Source organism: Saimiri boliviensis, chromosome 1 (genome assembly GCF_048565385.1).
Source record: "Saimiri boliviensis isolate mSaiBol1 chromosome 1, mSaiBol1.pri, whole genome shotgun sequence".
Classification (NCBI taxonomy): Eukaryota; Metazoa; Chordata; class Mammalia; order Primates; family Cebidae; genus Saimiri; species Saimiri boliviensis.
The window spans coordinates 38,409,794-38,430,648 of record NC_133449.1 but is presented as its reverse complement, the minus strand read 5'-3'; the positions used below and the strand labels follow the sequence as shown (position 1 = coordinate 38,430,648).

Sequence of the window (20,855 nt, the reverse complement as noted above, 5' to 3'; positions counted from 1 at the left end):
ATCTCATTTATTTGTGAAGAAAGAGATCCTTAGTGTTGCCTTTACCATTCCTTTTAAATTTCTGCACATAAAGCTCTCTTACATTGGAGAGCATGGCCCTAAAATTGAGCTTAAGAATACATCTGTAGGGCCAGGCATGGAGGCTCACACTTGTAATCCCAGCACTTTGGTAGGCCGAGGCAGGTGGAAAACCTGAGGTCAGGAATTTGAGACCAGCCTGGCCAACATGATGAAACCCCATGTCTACTAAAAATACAAAAATTAGCTTTGTGTCGTGGCACACACCTGTAATCCCAGCTACTCGGGAGGCCAGGGAAAGAGAATCTCTTGAACTTGGAAGATAGAGGTTGCAGTGAGCTGAGATGATGACAGAGTGAGACTTCATCTCAAAAAAATCTAAATAAAATAGAATAAAATTTGAATATTAATAAAAAGAATACATTTGTAGGCCTGGTGTGGTGGGTCACACCTGTAATCCCAGCACTTTGGGAGGCCAGCACAGGAGGATTGCTTGAACCAAGGAGCTTGAGACCAGCCTGGGCAACATGGCAAAACCCCATCTCTACAAAAAATATGAAACTTAGCTGGATATGGTGGCATGCACCTGTGATTCTATAGCCATTTGGGATACTGAGATGGAAAGATTGCCTGAGCCCCAGAGGTTGACGCTGCAGTAAGTTGAGACAGCCAGCTTCTGAGACAGAGAGAGGCGCCATCTCAAAAATCAATGAACAAAATGGGCTGGGTGCCAAAGCTCATGCCTGTAATCCCAGCACTTTGGGAGGCGGACAGATCATTTAGGATCAGAGTTCAAAACCAGCCTGGCCAACATGGTGAAACCCCATCTCTAATAAAAATCCAAAAAAATTAGCTGGGCATGGTGGTGCACCCCTGTAATCCCAGCTACTGGGGAAAGCGGAGGCAGGAGAATCGCTTGAACCTGTGAGATGGAGGTTACAGTGAGCTGAGATCCTGCCACTGCATTCCAACCTGGGCAACAGAGTGAGACTCCATCTCAAAAAATAAAAAGTAAATGGCCGGGTGCAACAGCTCACCCCTGTAATCCCAGCACTTTGGGTGGCCAAGGTGGGTGGATTACCTGAAGTCAGGAGTTCAAGACCAGCCTGGCCAACATGGTGAAACCCTATCTCTACTAAAAATATAAACAATTAACCGGGGGTGGTAGCAGGCACCTGTAATTGCAGCTACTCAGGAGGCTGAGGCAGGAAAATCACTTGAATCAGGGAGGCTGAGGTTGCAGTGAGCCGAGATCACACCATTGCACTCAAGCCTGGGTGACAGAGCGAAACACTGTCTCAAAAATAAAAAAATAAAATAAATGAAGGAATAAAATAAAAATGAAATTTTAGTAAGTGGATTACTGTCAATACATGTCATAAAGTGAAATACATTATGTGATAAAAGCCTAGGTACCAAAAATATGCATGTTAATGAAAATGTAAAATTGTATGTATATAGGTTGGCAACTTAAAAGGGAACTGAATGTAAAGTAAATAAAATTTTATGTATGTTACACTTTTCTCTTAAGTTGCTGACATTCATAATTTGTTTTTTGTTTTTTTTTTTTTAAATAAGAACCCTTTTTCTGGATGAAGTTCATAATTTAAAACACTAGTTTTTAAGAGCTATCACAAGGCAGGACACAATGCAGATTTATTTTATAAATAATGACTGCAACTTTGGGCCAGGTTTGCTGGCTCACGCCTTTAGTCCCAGCAGTTTGGGAGGCTGAGGCAGGTCGATTACCTGTGGTCAGGGGTTAGTTTGAGGCCAGCCTGGCCAACATGGTGAAACCCTGTCTCTACTAAAAAAAAATACAAAATTAGCCGGGTGTAGTGGCACACTCCTCTAATCGCAGCTTCTCAGGAGGCTGAACCAGGAGAATCACTTGAACCTGGGAGATGGAGGTTGCAGTGAGCCAAGATCATGCCATTGCACTCCAGCCTGGACAACAAGAGAAAACTCTGTCCCAATATAAAATAAAAATAAATAAACAATGACTGCAACTTCAGATGTAAGAAGCAATAAGTGGATCATTTAAACTTGTCTCATAAATACCTTTAATTGTACAGCAGTCAGAACTATCTAAGCTAATCATGTCCAGTTTTTTATTATGGTAAGAATACTTAATATGAGATCTATTCTGTTAACAAATGTTTAATTTTACAACACAGTACTGTTAACTATAGTCATAATGTTGTACAGCAGAGCTCTCGAACTTACTCATTTTGCAAAACTGAAACTTTATACATAATGGACAGCAACTCTCCATTTCCCCCTCATGTCCAGCCCCTGACAACCACCATTCTACCCTCTGCTTCTGTGAGTTTGACTATTTTAGATCCTTCATACAAGTAGAACCATCCAGTATTTGTCTTTTTGTGACTGGCTTATTTCGCTTAGCTTAATGTCCTCAAGGTTTCATCCATGTGTTGGATATTGCAGAACTTCTTTCTTTTTTAAGCCTGAATAGTATTCCATATATACTGCACTTTCTTTCCTTTTTTTTTTTTTTTTTTTTTTTTTTGTGGAAATGCTTCATTCTAATATACTGCACTTTCTTTATCCACTCATCTGTCAGTGGACATTTAAATTGTTTCCACATCTTGGCTATTGTAAATGTAATAATATAATACTACAGTGAACACAGGAGTGCAAGTATCTCTACAAGATTTTTTTTTTTTTTTTTTTTTTTGAGACAGAGTCTTGCTCAGTCACCCAGACTGAAATACAGTGATCTGGGCTCACCGCAGGCTTCACCTCTGAGTTCAAGAGATTCTCCTGCCTCAGCCTCCTGAGTAGCTGGGATTACAGGCTAACCACTGCACCTGGCTAATTTTTGTATTTTTAGTAGAGACAGGGTTTCACCATGTTGGCCAAGCTGGTCTCGAACCCCTGACCTCAAATGATCCACCCACCTCAGCCTTTCAAAGTGCTGGGATTACAGGCGTGAGTCACTGCGCCTGGCCCCTCTGCAAGATTCTGACTTCAATTCTTTTGGATGTATACTCAGAAGTGGGGTTGCTGGATCATATGGTAGTTCTATTTTTAATTTTTTGAGGAATCTCTACCCTGTTTTTCATAGTGGTTGCATCATTGTACATTCCTACCAACAATGTGCAGGATTCCAAGTTCTCCACATCCTTGCCAACACTTTTATCTTTTGTCATGAGCTCTATTTCATAATTCGATCCCACTATTACGGAAAGAAGCATTTTGAAAGTTTTTAGAGAGGATTTAATTCTGAATATGAATAAGTTTCAGAATCTGAAAGAGCTTTTGTGGTTTATTGGTAGAAGTAGAAAACATGAGATTTTAGAAATTTCTATTTAAACTTGTAAATTATTCTCACTCACAAAAGAAATTATTCCTCTGTGTCATCCTACCAGAAATAAAATTGACAAATTATCATTTTGTTTTCTTTTCAGAATTAAAATTTTAGAGATGTTTAATGCTCATAATCTCCAATCTGTGTTTTCTCGGCTCATTGAACCTCCACACGCTGATTCTCTTCGCGCCTCAAAAATACGATTACGAGACTTGGGAGCATTAACTCCAGATGAAAAATTGACCCCTCTTGGGTATCACTTGGCCTCTCTGCCCGTGGATGTGAGAATTGGCAAACTAATGTTGTTTGGGTCTATCTTCCGCTGTTTGGATCCTGCTCTCACCATTGCTGCCAGTTTGGCTTTTAAGTCTCCTTTTGTAAGTAAACAACATTCGTCTAAACTGCAGTTTATAACATAGGTTTCTAAAAGGACCATGGGGAAATCAGGGGCATGTGGGCCCCCTAAAAATTTGCTTGAATGTTAGATATGAATTTTTTAGGACACAAATACACAGGAGGGAGAAGGTCAAAAATTAAATTTCTGAAAAGACAAAAACAAATAAAACCAAAAAAAAAAAAGATTTTTTAGGGCACAATGTCATCCAATCCTCAAAGAGATCCATTCCCCAAATAAAGACTAAGAACTGGAGATATAACTTACTAAAAGTAATTCAGGCCAGGCACACTGGCTCATGCCTGCAATCCCAGCACTTTGGGAGGCTGAGACAGGCAAATCATTTGAAGTCAGGAGTTTGAGACCAGCTTGGCCAACATGGTAAAACTCCATCTCTACTAAAAATGCAAAAAATTAGCGAGGCATGGTGATGCATGCCTGTAGTCCCAGCTATTTGGGAGGCTGAGGCAGGAGAATCACTTGAACTTGGGAAGGCAGAGGTTGCGCTAAGCTAAGAGCGCCACTGCACTCCAGCTGGACACAGAGTGAGACTCCATCTCCAATAATAATAATAATAATCCAGATGTGCTTTCTGTTGCATCTGTTATACTTGTTCATTATAGAAAAATCAGATAATGCAAACCAACAAAAGCTGTCTCTGATTTTAAAAACCATTAAATATATTGAGCCTTTTAAAAAACTGCTTTGGCCAGGCGCGGTGGCTCACGTCTGTAATTCCAGCCTTTGGGAGGCCGAATTGGGTGGATCACCAGGTCAACAGATCGAGACCATCCTGGTCAACACGGTGAAACCCCGTCTCTACTAAAAATACAAAAAATTAGCTGGGCATGGTGGCGTGTGCCTGTAATCGCAGCTACTCAGGAGGCTGAGGCAGGAGAATTGCCTGAACCCAGGAGGCAGAGGTTGTGGTGAGCTGAGATCGTGGCATTGCACTCCAGCTTGGGTAACGAGCAAAACTCGATCTCAAAAAAAAAAAAAAAAAAACTGCTTTATTGAAATATGATTTATATATCATACAGTTTACCCATTTAAAGTGTACAACTCGGCCAGGCATGGTGACTCCTGCCTGTAATGCCAGCACTTTGGGAGGCCGAGGCAGGTGGATCACGAGGTCAAGAGATTGAGACCATCCTGGCTAACATGGTGAAACCCTGTCCCTACTAAAAATACAAAAATTAGCTGGGTGTGGTGGCATGCACCTGTAGTACCAGCTACTCGGGAGGCTAAAGCAGGACAATCGCTTGAACCCAGGAGGCGGAGGTTGCAGTGAGCCGAGATCATGCCACTGCGCTCCTGCCTGGTGGCAGCACAAGACTCTGTCTCAAAAACAATAAAAAAATAAAGTGTATAACTCATTACAGGCATACCTTACTTTATTATGCTTAGCTTTATTGTACCTTGCAGATGTTGTATTTTTTACAAATCGAAGGTTTGTGGCGACCCTGTGTTGAGTAAATCTGTCAGTGCCATTTTTCCAACAACATGTACTCACTTCATGTCTCTATCACATTTTGGTAATTCTCACAAAATTTTAAACTTTATTATTATATCTGTTATGGTGATATCTGATCAGTGATCTCTGACGTTATTATTATTATTTTTTTTAAGTTGGGGTTTCATCATGACGGCCAGGCTGGTCTTGAACTCCTGACCTCAGGTGATCCACCCACCTCGGCCTCCCAAAGTGCTAGAATTACAGGCATGAGCCATCGCGCCCGGCCTGACATTACTATTGTAATTGTTTTGGGGTGCATGAACTGCACCCATGTAAGACAGGGAACTTAATTGATAAATGTCATGTGTGTTCTGACTCGCCACCAATCGGCCTTTCCTCAGTCACTCTCCCTCTTTTTGAGCCTCCCTATTCCCTGAGACACAGCTTTGTTGAAACTGGGCCAGTTAAAAATGCAACAGTAGCCTCTGAGTGTGCAAGTAAAGGAAGACTCACACATCTCCCACTGTAAATCATAAGCTAGAAATGATTATGCTTAGTGAGAAAGGCATGTCAAAAGCCAAGATAGGCTGAAAAGCTAGGCCTCTTGGCGCCAGTTAGCCAAGTTGTCAATTTAAAGCACAAGTTCTTGGCCAGGGGCAGTGGCTCTGACCTATAATCCCAACACTCTGTGAGGCCAACATGGGCAGATCACTTGAGGCCAGGAGATCAACAGCAGCCGGGCCAACATGGCAAACCCCATCTCTACTAAAAATACAAAAATCACCGGAGCGTGGTGGTGCTGGCCTGTAGTCCCAGCTACACGGGAGGCTGAGACACAAGAATTGATTGAACTGGGAGGGCAGAGGTTGCAGTGAACCAAGATCGTGCCACTGCACTCCATCCTGGGTGACAGAGTGAGACTGTCTCAAAATTAAAATAAAATAAATAAAGGGAAAGTTCTTGAAAGAAATTAAATGTAATATTCCATTCATGTGTCCAGTGAACACACAAATAATAAGAAAGCAAAAAAGCCTTATTGCTGATATGGAGAAAGTTTTAGTAGGTTGAATATGGAGAAAGTTTTAGTAATCTGAATAGAAGATGAAACCAGCCACAACATTCCCTAAGCCAAAGCCTAATCCAGAGCAAGACCCTAACTCTTTAATTCCATGAAGGCTGAGAAAAGTGAGGAAGCTGCAAAAGAAAAGTTAGAAACTAGCAGAAGTTGGTTGATGAGGTTTATGGAAGGAAGTTGTCTCCATAACATAAAAGTGCAAGGTGAAGCAGCAAGTGGAGGCTGCAGCAAAGTTACCCAAGATCTAGCTAACTGATGAAGGTGGCTATGCCAACAACAGGTTTTTTCTTCTTTTTCTTTTTTTTCTTTTGAGACAAAGTCTTGCTCTGTTGCCCAGGCTGGAGCGTAGTGGTACATTCTTGGCTCACTGCAACCTCTGCCTGCCGGGCTTAAGCCATCCTTCCACCTCAGCCTCCCGAATAGCTGTGACTGCAGGCATGTGCCACCACACCCAGCTAATTTTCATATTTTTTGTAGAGACGGGGTTTCACCATGTTGCCCAGGCTGGTCTCGAAGTCTCAACCTCAGGTGATCCACCCACCTCAGCCTCCCAAAGTGCTGGGATTAGACGTATGGTATTTTCAGTACTGTATCAATGAAATAGTCTTCTATAGGAAGAAGGTGCCATCTAGGTATTTTCATAGCTAAAGAGGAGAAGCAAGCCAGGCACGGCCGCTCACGCCTGTAATCCCAGCACTTTGGAGGCTGAGGTGGGTGGATCACCTGAGGTTGAGAATTCGAGGCCAGCCTGACCAACATGGAAAAAACCCACCTCTACTAAAATTACAAAATTAGCTGGGCGTGGTTGTGCATGCCTATAATCCCAGCTACTCTGGAGGCTGAGGCAGGAAAATCGCTTGAACCCAGGAGGCAGGTAGTGGTGAGTCAAGATCGCACCATTGTACTCCAGCCTGGGCGACAAGAGCAAAAACTCAGTCTCAAAACAAAACAAAAAAAAAGTGGGGTGGGGGGGGAAGGAAATGCCTGGCTTTAAAACTTCAAAGGCCAGGCTGATGCTGACTTTCATGAGATAGGGGCTAATGCAGCTGGTGACTTTACATTGAAGCCAATATTCATTTACCATTTCAAAACTCCTAAGTCCCTTAAGAATCATGATGTATCTACTCTGTCTATGCCTTATAAATTGAACAACAAAGCTTGCATGACATTACATCTGTTTACAACATGGTTTAATAATTTTTTTTTTTTTTGAGACACAATTTCACTCTTGTTGCCCAGGTTGGAGTGCAACGATGTGATCTCGGCTCACCGCAACCTCTTCCTCCCGGGTTCAAGCAGTTCTGCCTCAGCCTCCCAGGTAGCTGGGATTACAGGCATGCGCCACCCTGCCCACTAATTTTGTATTTTTAGTAGAGATGGGGTTTCTCCATGTTAGTCAGGCTGGTCTCGAACTCCCAATCTCAGGTGATCTGCCCATCTTGGCCTCCCAAAATGCTGGGATTACAGATGTGAGCCACCACACCCAGCCGGTTTACTAAATATTTTAAGCCCACTGTTAAGAAGCCCATGCTTAGAAAAAAAGATTTCAGAATATTACTGCTCACTGACAATATGCCCAAGAGCTCTAATGGAGATGTACAGGGAGATTAATGTTGTTTTTGTGCCTACTAATGCAAAATCCATTCTGCAAACCCTAGATCAAGGAGTAATTTTGACTTTCAAGTCTTAATATTTAAGAAATATATTTCATAAGGCTATAGCTGCTATATATAATGAGTCACCTGATGGATCTGTGTAAAGTAAATTCAAAATCTTTGTCTGGGCATGATGGCTTACACCTGTAATCCCAACATTTTGGGAGGCCAAGGTGAGTAGGTTGCTTGAACCCAGAAGTTTAAGGCTGGCCTAGGTGACATAGTAAGACCCCATGTCATTTTCTAAATTAAAAATAAAAAATAGAATATTACATAAACTTAGTTAATAAACCAGTGGCAGGGTTTGAGAGGATTGACTCCAATTTTGAAAGAAGTTCTATTGTGAGGCCAGGCGCAGTGGCTCAAGCCTGTAATCCCAGCACTTTGGGAGGCCGAGGCGGGTGGATCACGAGGTCAAGAGATCGAGACCATCCTGGTCAACATGGTGAAACCCCGTCTCTACTAAAAATACAAAAAATTAGCTGGGCATGGTGGCGTGTGCCTGTAATCCCAGCTACTCAGGAGGCTGAGACGGGAGAATTGCCTGAACCCAGGAGGCGGAGGTTGCGGTGAGCCGAGATCAAGCCATTGCACTCCAGCCTGGGTAACAAGAGCGAAACTCCGTCTCAAAAAAAAAAAAAAGAAGTTCTATTGTGAGTAAAATGCTCTCAAACAGCATTGCATGCTACAGAGAAATCTTTCGTGAGAGGATTTAGTTGATACAGAAAACTTCATTGTTGTCTTATTTTAAGAAATTTCTTTCCTTCAGCACTTCTTGGGACCAAAAAAAAATAGAAATTGCTGGCCTAGGGGAGTGGATCACTTGAGGTCAGGAGTTTGAGACCAGCCTGGCCAACATGGTGAAACCATGTCTCTACTAAAAATAGCTGGGCTAGGCCGGGTGCGGTGGCTCAAGCCTGTAATCCCAGCACTTTGGGAGGCCGAGGCGGGTGGATCACGAGGTCGAGAGATCGAGACCATCCTGATCAACATGGTGAAACCCCGTCTCTACTAAAAATACAAAAAATTAGCTGGGCATGGTGGCACGTGCCTGTAATCCCAGCTACTCAGGAGGCTGAGGCAGGAGAATTGCCTGAACCCAGGAGGCGGAGGTTGCTGTGAGCCAAGACCGTGCAATTGCACTCCAGCCTGGGTAATAAGAGCAAAAACTCCATCTCAAAAAAAAAAAAAAAAAATAGCTGGGCATGGTGGTACACTTCTATAATCCCAGTTACTCGGGAGGCTGAGACAGGAGAATCGCTTCAGCCTGGGAGGCGGAAGCTGCAGTGAGCCAAAATTGTGCCACTACACTCCAGCCTAGGTGACAAAGCAAGACTCCCTCTCAAAAAAGAAAAAAAAAAGAAAGAAAGAGGCCGGGCGTGGTGGCTCAAGCCTGTAATCCCAGCACTTTGGGAGGCCGAGGCGGGTGGATCACAAGGTCAAGAGATCAAGACCATCTTGGTCAACATGGTGAAACCCCGTCTCTACTAAAAATACAAAAAAAATAGCTGGGCATGTTGGTGCGTGCCTGTAATCCCAGCTACTCAGGAGGCTGAGGCAGGAGAATTGCCTGAACCCAGGAGGCGGAGGTTGCGGTGAGCCGAGATCGTGCCATTGCACTCCATCCTGGGTAACAAGAGCGAAACTCCGTCTCAAAAAAAAAAAAAAAAAAAGAAAGAAAGAAAGAAAGAAAGAAATTGCCCCAACCACCTGAGCTTTCAGCAACCATCATCCTGATCAATCAGCAGCCATTAACATTGAGGCAAGACAAAATGTACAATTTGCTGAAGGCTCAAATGATTGATAGCACTTTTTATCAATAAAATATAAATATATTTTTGAGACAGACAGAGTCTCACTCTGTCACCCAGACTGGAGTGCAGTGGTGCAAACATGGCTCACTGCAGCCTTTACTTCCTGGGCTTAAGTGGCTCTTGTGCCTCAGCCCCCTGAACAGCTGGCATGATGGGACACACCTGTAGTCCCAGCTACCAGCGAGGCTGAGGCAGGAGGATTGCATAAGCCTGGGAGATCAAGGTTGCAGTGAGCTATGATCACACCACTGCACTCCAGCCCGGGCAACAGAACAAGACCGTGTCTTTAAAAAAATTAAAAAAAAAAAGGTGTTCTTTAAATATGATTTTCCTCCCTCCTTTAGGTATCTCCCTGGGATAAAAAAGAAGAAGCTAACCAGAAAAAGCTGGAATTTGCGTTTGCAAACAGTGATTATCTGGCCCTTCTACGAGCATATAAGGTAAGCATATAACTAATAGCTTAGTTTTATTACCAGCGTTGGCACTAAAGACTGAGTATATTCAGCTTGATTTTCTCCAAAATTTAGGGATGGCAGCTAAGTACAAAAGAAGGTGTGCGTGCAAGTTATAATTACTGCAGACAAAACTTCTTGTCCGGAAGAGTTCTGCAGGTGAGTTGTGTCTGTGGCCATTTCTTTTCTTCATTTTATGTTAGAGTAGTTCACCAGAGGGTGCTGCGACTTTGTCTCATGTGTCCTGTCTTAACATTGCAAATGTTATTTCTGGAACGTTTGCCTTTACCAGCCATGTAAAACGGACTCCTGCACTGTGGTATCAGACTTTCTGTGCTGAACCTTTCCACTGACCTCCTTTTCCTCTTTGTGTTGAAATTTTGTTTACTTATGTGGAGGATAGGGTAGAACACAGGTACTCTGAAGATTGTTGCTTACTGGTAGTCAGTTTTTTCAGTAATTACACCAGGCAGTCTTAACCTGAATCTCCAAACCCCTGAAAATGTGTACAAAATTGTATGCTTATACATATGTGCATTATTCTGGAGAGAATAGCTTTCATCAGATTTTCAAAGTGGTCCATGGCTGTCTTTAATCCCCTTACCCTCTCCCCAAAACCAAAGAACTAATACTGAACCAGGTTTTGTTAATTTTTCTTATATCCATCAGAACCTACTATGTGAATATAATGAGTATACAAGAAAATGTTTAGCCCAGCCCGGTGGCTCACACCTATAATCCCAGCACTTTAGGAGGCTGAGGTGGGAGGATTGCTGGAGCCCAGGCATTTGAGACCAGCCTAGGAAAAATGACAAAACCCTATCTCTACAAAAAAATAAAAAAATTAGCGAGACCTAGTGACACGGGCCTATAATCCCATCTACTCCAGAGGCTGAGGTGGGAGGATCACTTGAGCCTGGAAGGTCAAGACTACAGTGAGCCAGGAACGCCGTACTGCACTCCAGCCTGGGCAACAGAGGGAGACCCTGTCTCAAAAAATAAAAACAAAAAATGTATTATCTTCTGTGTAATGTAGACAGGCTTCTGTCCCCTGTTGCAACAATGTTTTAGGTGCTCTTCTAAAGTGGTGTGAGGCCAGGTGCTGTGGTTCACACATGTAATCTCAGCACTTTGGGAGGCCCAGGCAGGCAGATCACTTGAGGCCAAGAGTTCAAGACCACCCTGGCCAACAAAGCAAAACCCCATCTCTACTAAAAATACAAAAAATTAGCTGGATATGGTGGTGCATACCTATAATCCTAGCTACTTGAGAGGCTGAGACATGAGAATTGCTCGAACCCAAGAGACGAAGGTTTCAGTAAGCTGAGATTGCGCCATTCCAGTCCAGCATGAGCAACAGAGCGAGACTCTGTCTCAAAAAAATAAGTAAGTAAATTCCAAAGTGGTATGAGAGGCCAAAATAATAATGGCACACATCTTTGCAAAGCATATTTTACTCAAAGATTTTAGAGCCCGGCACAGTGGCTCATGCCTACAATCCCAGCACTTTGCAAAGCCAAGGCAGGCAGAACCCTTGAGCCCAGGAGTTTGAGACCAGGCTGGGCAGCATAGTGAAACCCTACCTCTACAAAAAATATAAAAATTAGCCAGGCGTGATGGTACACACCTGTGGTCCCAGCTACTTGGGAGGCTGAGAATCACTAGTCAAAGGGGGGTATTTATATGTACAGGGCAATAAGAAATATTTTCTCAAGTCATTAAGATGCTTAAATATAAAATGAGGCTATTTCTTTTAAATTACATTTCCTACTAAATTTATTTATTATTTTTCGTTATCATATGTTTAGATTTTGCTGTGACTTATGAGAGCCATCAAACAAGAGTTGTATCTTTTCACCAAACTCCAGCTTAGATTGTAGGATTATTTTTATTAAGATTTCAATTAAAACTTTGTCATGAAATAGAAATTGTGGTAAATCTAAGTCCTAGTTATAGTCTAGTTATCAATGTATACTTGAGCCATTCCAAGAAAATACTTAAACCGTGATTGAGAGACAGGGCAGTGTTGCCTAGCTTTCAGTTCCTTGAATAATCATTATCTCCTCCTTGTCTGATGTGCTGCCTGTATGAGAACAGTAGCCACAAGAGAAAGAAGTTTGTGCTTTCTTTCTCACATTTGTGCTCAGCCAGTAAAAGGAGTGTCCAAATATTAAACCACAGCCAGGTGTGGTGGCTCACGCCTATAATCCCAGTATATTGGGAGGCTGAGGTGGGCAGATCACCTGAGGTCAGGAGTTCGAGACCAGCCTGGCCAACATGGTGAAACCCCATCTCTACTTAAAATATGAAAATTAGCTGGGCATGGTGATGCATGCCTGTAATCCCAAGTAGCTATGCTACTCGAGAGGTTGAGACAGGAGGATCACCTGGACCCTCGCTTGAACCCAGGAGGCAGAGGCTGCAGTGAGCCAAGATCGCACCACTACACTCTAGACTGGGCAACACAGTGAGACTCCGTCTCAAAAAAAAAAAAAAAAAAATTCTTAAACCACTCAATGATGTCCCTATTCCTAGGAAAAGATATGAGCCAGAAAGACCATAAAGTGGGAGAAAGAGGAAACGGTCTGCTGAGTTCCACCATAGAGCACTAACCACTGTAGGCCTGAGTAAGGAACTAAGAGGACAGGAGCAGAAATGCAAGTAGGAAAAGCTAGATAGTAGACAGTGCTGAGCACCTGGAGTTGGAATTCCAGTCAAAACAAACTGCATTTTTTGCTGTCCTAAGAATTTCGTGGAAAATCAGGCCTACCCAAAATCCAATGAAAGTGTTTAAAATTGTAAGCTAGAGTTAAATAAATGATCTTTGGTTTTACTGAATTTTTGTATTTCTGCATAACTGTTTCTGTCTGCCTGCCAGTTTGTGTAAGTGAAAATGGCCTCTTGGAAATGACCAGACAAGATCATCTTAATCCCTGAGTGATGAATTCACTTGGGCCTCATTGCTATCCTCTGAGTCTCTCATTTTTAAAATACTTAACACTTTGTTATACTGATGCCCTTGCTTAAAGGTTTTTCCACTTCTTTCCAGGAAATGGCCAGCCTCAAACGACAATTCACAGAACTATTATCGGATATAGGGTTTGCAAGGGAAGGGCTCAGAGCAAGGGAAATTGAGAAAAGGGCCCAAGGAGGAGATGGTGTCTTAGATGCCACAGGAGAAGAGGTAAAGAATGTGGAGTTGGTTCTTATTTCTCTTTGATTAGCACCTAAATACAATCTTAACCTGGGAGCACTTGTAGGCGTTCTTCTTCACTTAACCTTATGAGCAGTGGGTCAGTGGCATTCTTAATTTTCTACTTTGCACAAATAAGTATCAGCTGGCCTGGCACAGTGGCTCATGCCTATCATCCCAACACTTTGGGAGGCTGAGGTGGGTGGATTGCTTGAGCTCAGGAGTTCAAGACCAGCCAGAGCAACATGGTGAAACCCCCATTTCTACAAAAACATACAAAAATATTAGCTAGGCATGGTGGTGTACCACCTGTATGTAGTCCCAGCTACATGGGAGGGTAGGGTGGGAGAATGATCTGAGCCCAGGAGGCAGAGGTTGCAGTGGGCTGAGATTGAGACACTGCACTCCAACCTGGGTGACAGAGACAGATCCTGTCTCAAAAAAAAAAAAAAAAAAAAAAAAAAAGTATAAAAAAAATTAAGTATAAAAAAAAATCAGCTAACACTCATAAGAATAGAGGGTTTTCTGTCCATTGTTGCTGTTGTTTTTGTTTTTAAAATTTCACACTGGTTCTTGATAAATTTATAAGCAGTAGAACAGACTTCTGGTAGAATTTTCTCAAATCAGGCCAGCATTTTTCCTAACAAAGGTCAATTTTTTTCTATAACTATAGGAAGAACACTTCTGTAAGATGAACCTGGTACCCCAGTTCTGAATGCAGTTAGTACTTTCTGGAGATTCTGAACATCTCATGAACCATAATTTCTTTATCTACTCATACTTAGGAACACTGGCTTTGTAACTGCTTTGCAAAAGTCTAAAAAGTCATTGTAGGCTCCTTGGAGTGGGTCCAATGTGACTGTAGCCCAGTAGATTTTTTACTTAAAAATAGTTTTTCTAGCAAAGAGATAGAAATTAGATGCTCTAGCCGGGCGCGGTGGCTCAAGCCTGTAATCCCAGCACTTTGGGAGGCTGAGGCGGGTGGATCACGAGGTCAGGAGATCGAGACCATCCTGGTCAACATGGTGAAACCCCGTCTCTACTAAAAATACAAAAAATTAGCTGGGCATGGTGGTGCATGCCTGTAATCCCAGCTACTCAGGAGGCTGAGGCAGGAGAATTGCCTGAACCCAGGAGGCGGAGGTTGCGGTGAGCCGAGATCGTGCCATTGCACTCCAGCCTGGGTAGCAAGAGTGAAACTCTGTCTCCAAAAAAAAAAAAAAAAAAAAGAAATTAGATGCTCTTTTTTGCTTTATGATAGAGATCAAATGTAATAAAATGGAAAATTCTAGGGCATAGATAGAAATAGCCATATTAGAGCTGGGTGCAGTGGCTCACGCCTGTAATCCCAGCACTTTGAGAGGTGGGTGAATCACTTGAAGTCAAGAGTTCGGGACCAGCTCGGCCAACATGGTGAAACCCTATGTCTTGTAAAAATACAAAAATGAGCCAAGCGTGGTGGTGCACACCTGTAATCCTAGCTACTCAAGAGGCTGAGGCAGGAGAATCACTTGAACCCAGGAGGCAGAGGTTACAGTGAGCCGAGATGGCACCACTGCACTCTGGCCTGGGTGACAGAGCAAGACTGTGTCTCAAAAAAAAAGCCATATTACTTGTTAATTAACGATATACTTTTCTCATAGGCAAACTCAAATGCTGAGAACCCCAAGCTGATATTAGCAATGCTGTGTGCTGCTTTGTATCCAAATGTAGTGCAGGTAACAAAACATTTTTCCTAGATCCTTCCATTTTTTTGTTTGATTTGTAGCCAAGTAATTTAAGATGTGCACATTAATTTTCTTACAAAGGTATATATACACATGTGTGTACATATATACACCCTTTTAAACTTAGTATATATTTCCAATCCTTCAGTTCCCCAAATCTGTTTGGATACATTATTCAATAACACATTTATTGTATACAATTTTTAATCCTCTGACGTGATATTTCAAAAATTAAAATAGACATAAATGTGAGTCGGCCAACCTATACATAACTAACTTTCTATGTTAGTTGCAAACTTGATTCAACTACAGTTTATCTTACACCCTCTACTCTGGAATAAAAGTAAATGATAAATCAGTGCATTGCCATAAGATCACCTGTGGCCAACCTTCTCGAAACCCTACCTGAGTGCGCTCTTGGACTTTTACCTGAGTTTTGATTATCCATCCCTAACAAGGCACCATTTTCCCCCAAAGAGCTTTAATTTGGCAGAATACTGAATCATTTTTCAAAGCCTTAACTTTTTAAATTAAACCCTCAGTTAACATCTGATTGATTTAGGGCTCATTTTCTGCTTAGCACTTGAATGCTTTTCAAACCACTTGAAATGTACTTTTAAAAAATTGTTTGTGCTTTGTAGTGGGTTTATGAAAGGGAAAAAAAGAAATTTGGATATAGATTTACTAGTTTTGATATTATACTATTTGGATATAGATTTACTAGTTTTGATATAATGTAAGGTCTTACCGTTGGTGGAAGCTGGGTGAAGGGTACATGGAACTCTGTACTATTTTGCCGCTTCCTATGAGTCTATAACTATTTCAAAATAAAAAGATTATTTAAAAACAATGTGGGGGCCAGGAACATTGGCTCATGCCTGTAATCCCAGCACTTCAGGAGGCCGAGGTGGGTGGATTGCTTGAGCTCAGGAGTTTGTGACCAGCCTGGGCAACATGGCAAAACCCTGTCTCTAAAAAAAGAAAAAGAAAAAAAAATAATGTGGGGAAAAAAATCATTTGGGGACTTAAAATGTAGAAACAAAGAACATAAATATGGTATGAGAAGTGTGGGGCTGGGCACAGTGGCTCACGCCTGTAATCTCAGCACTTTGGGAGGCCAAGGCAGGCAGATCACGAGGTCAGGAGTTCGAGACCAGCCTGGCCAACATAGTGAAGCCCCGTCTCTATTAAAAATACAAAAATTAGCTGGGCGTGGTGACAGGCGCCTGTAGTCCCAGCCACGTGGGAGGCTGAGGCAGGAGAATTGCTTCAACCCAGGAGGCGGAGGTCGTGGTGAGCCGAGATCACACCACTGCACTCCAGCCTGGACATCAGAAATGTCTCTGTCAGGGAAAAAAGTAAAATAAAATAAAAATAAAAAAGACCAGGCACGGGGGCTCACGCCTGTAATCCCAGCACTTTGGGAGGCTGAGGCGCATGGATCACAAAGTCAGGAGTTCAAGACCAGCCTGGCCAACATGGTGAAACCCTATCTCTACTAAAAATACAAAAATTAGCTGGACATGGTGGCCCATGCCTGTAATCCCAGGTACTTGGGAGGCTGAGGCAGGAGAATTGCTTGAACTGGGACCCAGGAAGCAGAGGTTGCAGTGAGCCAAGATCATGCTACTGCATTCCAGCTTGGGCTACAGATTGAGACTCCATCTCAAAAAATAATAATAATAAATAAATAAAAATTTTAAAAAAGAAGTTTTGGCCAGGCATGGTGGCTCACACCTGTAATCCAAGCACTTTGGAGGCCAAGGCGGGCAGATCACCTGAGGTCGGGAATTCAAGACCAGCCTGACCAACATGGTGAAACTCTGTCTTTATAAATAAATAAATAAATAAAATAAAAAAAGAAGTTTTAGGCGATAATATAGTTTTGAGGCTAAACCAAAAAGGAAAAGGTGATAGATGTGACTGTGTCCAAGAATTCATCAATATGAAAGTCTAGGGCCCTGCTCTATCACCTGCCACTGTGCCCAGGCCCCAAGTGGTTCACTAAGCCATGAAGACAGATTCTAGATGCTGAGAACTTGTACCTCCCATCCCAGATGCTATGTCCAGGACAGACGTGGTGGCTTATGCCTGTAATTCCAGCACTTTGGGAGGCCAAAGCAGAAGGATCATGAAGTCAGAAGTTTAAGACCAGCCTGGCCAACATGGTGAAATCTCATCTCTACTACAAATACAAAAATTAGCCAGGCATGGTGGCACGCACCTGTACTCCCAGCTACTCAGGAGGCTGAGGCAGGAGAATTGCTTGAACCTGGAAGGTGGAGGTTGCAGTGAGCTAAGACTGCACCACTGCACTCCAGCCTGGGCAACAGAATGAAACTCTGTCTCCAAAAAACGAAACAGAACAAAACAAAACATAAAAACAGATGCTATGTCCAGCAAAGGTTCTGTGGTTCTGGCCTACAGCGGTGGCCTAGATACCTAGGTGTTCATTTAACTAAAGGAACAAGGCTATGATGTCATTGCCCACCTAGACAACATTGGCCAGAAGGAAGACTTGGAGGAAGCCAGGAAGAAGGCACTGAACGTTGGGACCAGAAAGGTGTTCATTGAGGATGTCAGCAAGGAGTTTGTGGAGAAGTTCATCTGGCTGGCCATCCAGTTCAGTGCACTGTATGAGGACCACTACCTCCTGGGCACCTCTCTCATTAGGCCCTGCATCACCCACAAACAAGTGGAAATTGCCCACCAGGAGGAGGCCAACTAAGTGTCCCACAGTGCCATGGGAAAGGGGAATGATCAGGTCCAGTTTGAGCTCACCTGCTGCTCGCTGGGTCCCCAGGTTAAGGTCATTGCTCCCTAAAGGATGCCTGAGTTCTACAGATGGTTCAAGGTCCGCAGTGATCTGATGAAATACACAGAGAAACATGGCATTCCCATCCCAGTCACTGCAAAGAACCCATGGAGCATGGGCGAGAACATCATGCACATCAGCTACGAGACTGGAATCTTGGAGAACCCAAGAACCAAGCACCTTCATGTCTCTACACAAAGACCCAGAATGAAGCCAAAGCCCCCAAGACCCCTGACATTCTCAAGATTGAGTAAAACAAGTTTCCCATGAAGGTGACCAGCATCAAGGATAGCACCACCCACCAGATCTCCTTGTAGCTCTTCATGTACCTGAACGAAGTTGCAGGCAAACACAGCGTGGGCCGTATAGACATGGTGGAGAACCGCCTCATTGAAATGAACTCCTGGGGTATCTACAGGACCCCAGGAGGCACCATTCTTTACCACCCTCATTTAGACATTGAGGCCTTCGCCGTGGACCAGGAAGTGTGCAAAATCAAATGAGGCCTGGGCTTGAAATTTGCTGAGTTGGTGTACACCAGTTTCTGGCACAGCCCTGAGTGTAAATTTGCCTGCCACTGCATCTCCAAGTCCTAGAAGCAAGTGGAAGGAAAAGTGCAGCTGTCCATCTTCAGTGGCCAGGTGTACATCCTCTGCCAGGAGTCTCCACTGTCTCTCTACAATGGGGAGCTGGTGAGCATGAACATGCAGGGCGATTAGGAGCCAATCGATGCCACCAGCCTCATCAACATCAGTTCCCTCAGGCTGAAGGAATATTGTCTCCAGAGCAAGGTCACTGCCAAATAGACCCCTATACGGTGGGGAGCTGGGGCCCCCTCACTTTGCAGATTCCCCAAGTACAGGCACTAATTATTGTGATAATTTGTAATTGTGACTTATTCTCCCCAGCTGACAGTGTAGTGGGGCTGCCAGGCCCGAGATTTGTTCTCTGGTACCCCTGAAGCCTGCAAAAGTGGTCATCAAAGGGAAGGGTCGGGGGCAGCTACAGTAGGGAGCTATAAAATGACAATCAAAAAAAAGAAAGACTAAATAAATGATCTAATAGAACCTAATAGAAAAGTGGGCAAAGGACATGACTGAACCGATAATACATACACAAAAATTACGTTCAGTGTTAATAGTAAAAAGAAATGCAAATTGAAACAGCCTCTTTTTACTTTTGAAATTGGCAAAACTGGGCTGGGCATTGTGGCACCTGGCACTTGGAAAGGCAGAGGTGAGAAGATCACATGGGCCCAGGAGTCTGACACCAGCTTGAGCAACATAGCAAGATCTTGTCTCTGCAAAAAATTTTTTAAAATTAGCCAGGCATGGTGGTGCATGCCTGTAGTCCCAGCTACTTGAGAGGCTGAGGTAGGAGGATAACTTGAGCCTTGGAAGTTGAGGCTACAGTGAGCCATGATTGTTCCACTGTACTACAGCTGGGGTGACAGAGTGAGACCCTGTCTCAAAAAATAATAAATGAATAAATAGGCAAAACTTTAAAAATTATAACACTGCCAGGCATGGTGGCATGCACTGGTAGTCTTAGTAATTTGGGAGGCTAAGATAGGAGGACCACTTTAGCCCAGGAGTTCAAGATTACTATGATTGTGCCTGTAAATAGCTACTGCACTCCAGCCTAGGCAACACAGAGAGATCCTATCCCTAAAATACTTACAGTATTTTAAATAGTATTTTAAAATAGGCCACGTAAGGTGACTCAATACTTACAGTCCTAACATTTTGGGAGGCCAAGGTAGGAGGATTGCTTAAGGCCAGGAGTTGAAGACCAGTCTGGGCAACATAGCAAGACCCCATCTCTACCAAAAATAAATAAATAAATTATTGTTTGATAATAGTGCAAATAAATAATATAATGCTGCTGCTGTCATGAACCCCCCAAAATGAGCACTCTTACTGTGGGTGGTTGAAATATAAGTTTATACCCCCTTTCTAGATAGCAGTTTTATTTCTAGGGATTTATTAGGACATAATTGCATATATTCACAAAGATACAGCTAGGAGAATATTCATTTCAGCACTGGTTATAATTGTAGGCAATCTAAATTTGCAATAACAGGGAATTTATTGGTTAAATTATTATAACTTCTTGTAAGGTCTTATATACCCATCAAAAATTATGTTTTAGGAAAATACGTCACAACATGGAAAAATTTTCTTAATATTTTAAGTTTAAGAAGTAGGCTATAAAAAATGATTCTATTTTAGTTTCAAGACATCATTGAAAATACATCATTTCCAAGATATTTACATTATATATTTATGGTTTTCCACATATAAATATACATTTGGAAGAGAAGATTAAAATTACATTTACTGACTGAGCACAGTGGCTCATGCCTGTAATCCCAGCACTTCGGGAGGCCAAGGCTGGCGGATCACAAGGTCAAAAGATCAAGACCATCCTGATCAACATGGTGAAACCCTGTCTCTACTAAAAATACAAAAATTAGCTGGGAGTGGTGGTGTGTCCCTTTAGTCCCAGTTACTCGGCAGGCTGAGGCAGGAGAATTGCTTGAACCCAGGAGGCAGAGGTTGCAGTGAGCCAAGGTCGTACCACTGCACTCCAGCCTGGTGAGAGAACGAGGCTGTATCTCAAAAAAAAAAAAAAAAAAAATTACCAGACTGGACACAATGGCTCACACATGTAATCCCAGCACTTTGAGAGGCCAAGGCAAGCAGATCACTTGAGGTCAGGAGTTCGAGACCAGCCTGGCCAACATGGTAAAACCCCATGTCTACTAAAAATGCAAAAATTACCTGGGTGTGATGGTGCACACCTGTATTGCCGGCTACTCGGGAGCCTAAGGCAGGAAGAATCACTTGAACCAGGGAGTTGGAGGTTGCAGTGAGCCAAGAGTGTACCACTGCACTTTGGCCTGAGAGACAGACATGCCATCTA

At 42.9% G+C, this 20,855-nt stretch overlaps 1 protein-coding gene and 1 pseudogene across 5 annotated transcripts in view; both read left to right on the top strand.

The window, feature by feature from the left end:
• Window positions 1-20,855, top strand: part of DHX57 (DExH-box helicase 57) — a 76,771-nt gene that overhangs the window by 47,246 nt on the left and 8,670 nt on the right. For all 5 annotated transcript variants that reach the window (XM_039461773.2, XM_003926790.4, XM_074396173.1 and 2 more), the window contains 5 exons: window positions 3,450-3,726; window positions 10,088-10,183; window positions 10,271-10,354; window positions 13,245-13,379; window positions 15,032-15,106. In XM_039461773.2, the coding sequence (XP_039317707.1) occupies window positions 3,450-3,726; window positions 10,088-10,183; window positions 10,271-10,354; window positions 13,245-13,379; window positions 15,032-15,106 (667 nt within the window). The remainder of the gene's footprint in view (window positions 1-3,449; window positions 3,727-10,087; window positions 10,184-10,270; window positions 10,355-13,244; window positions 13,380-15,031; window positions 15,107-20,855) is intronic.
• On the top strand, window positions 15,113-19,943 carry LOC141584003 (argininosuccinate synthase pseudogene; annotated as a pseudogene).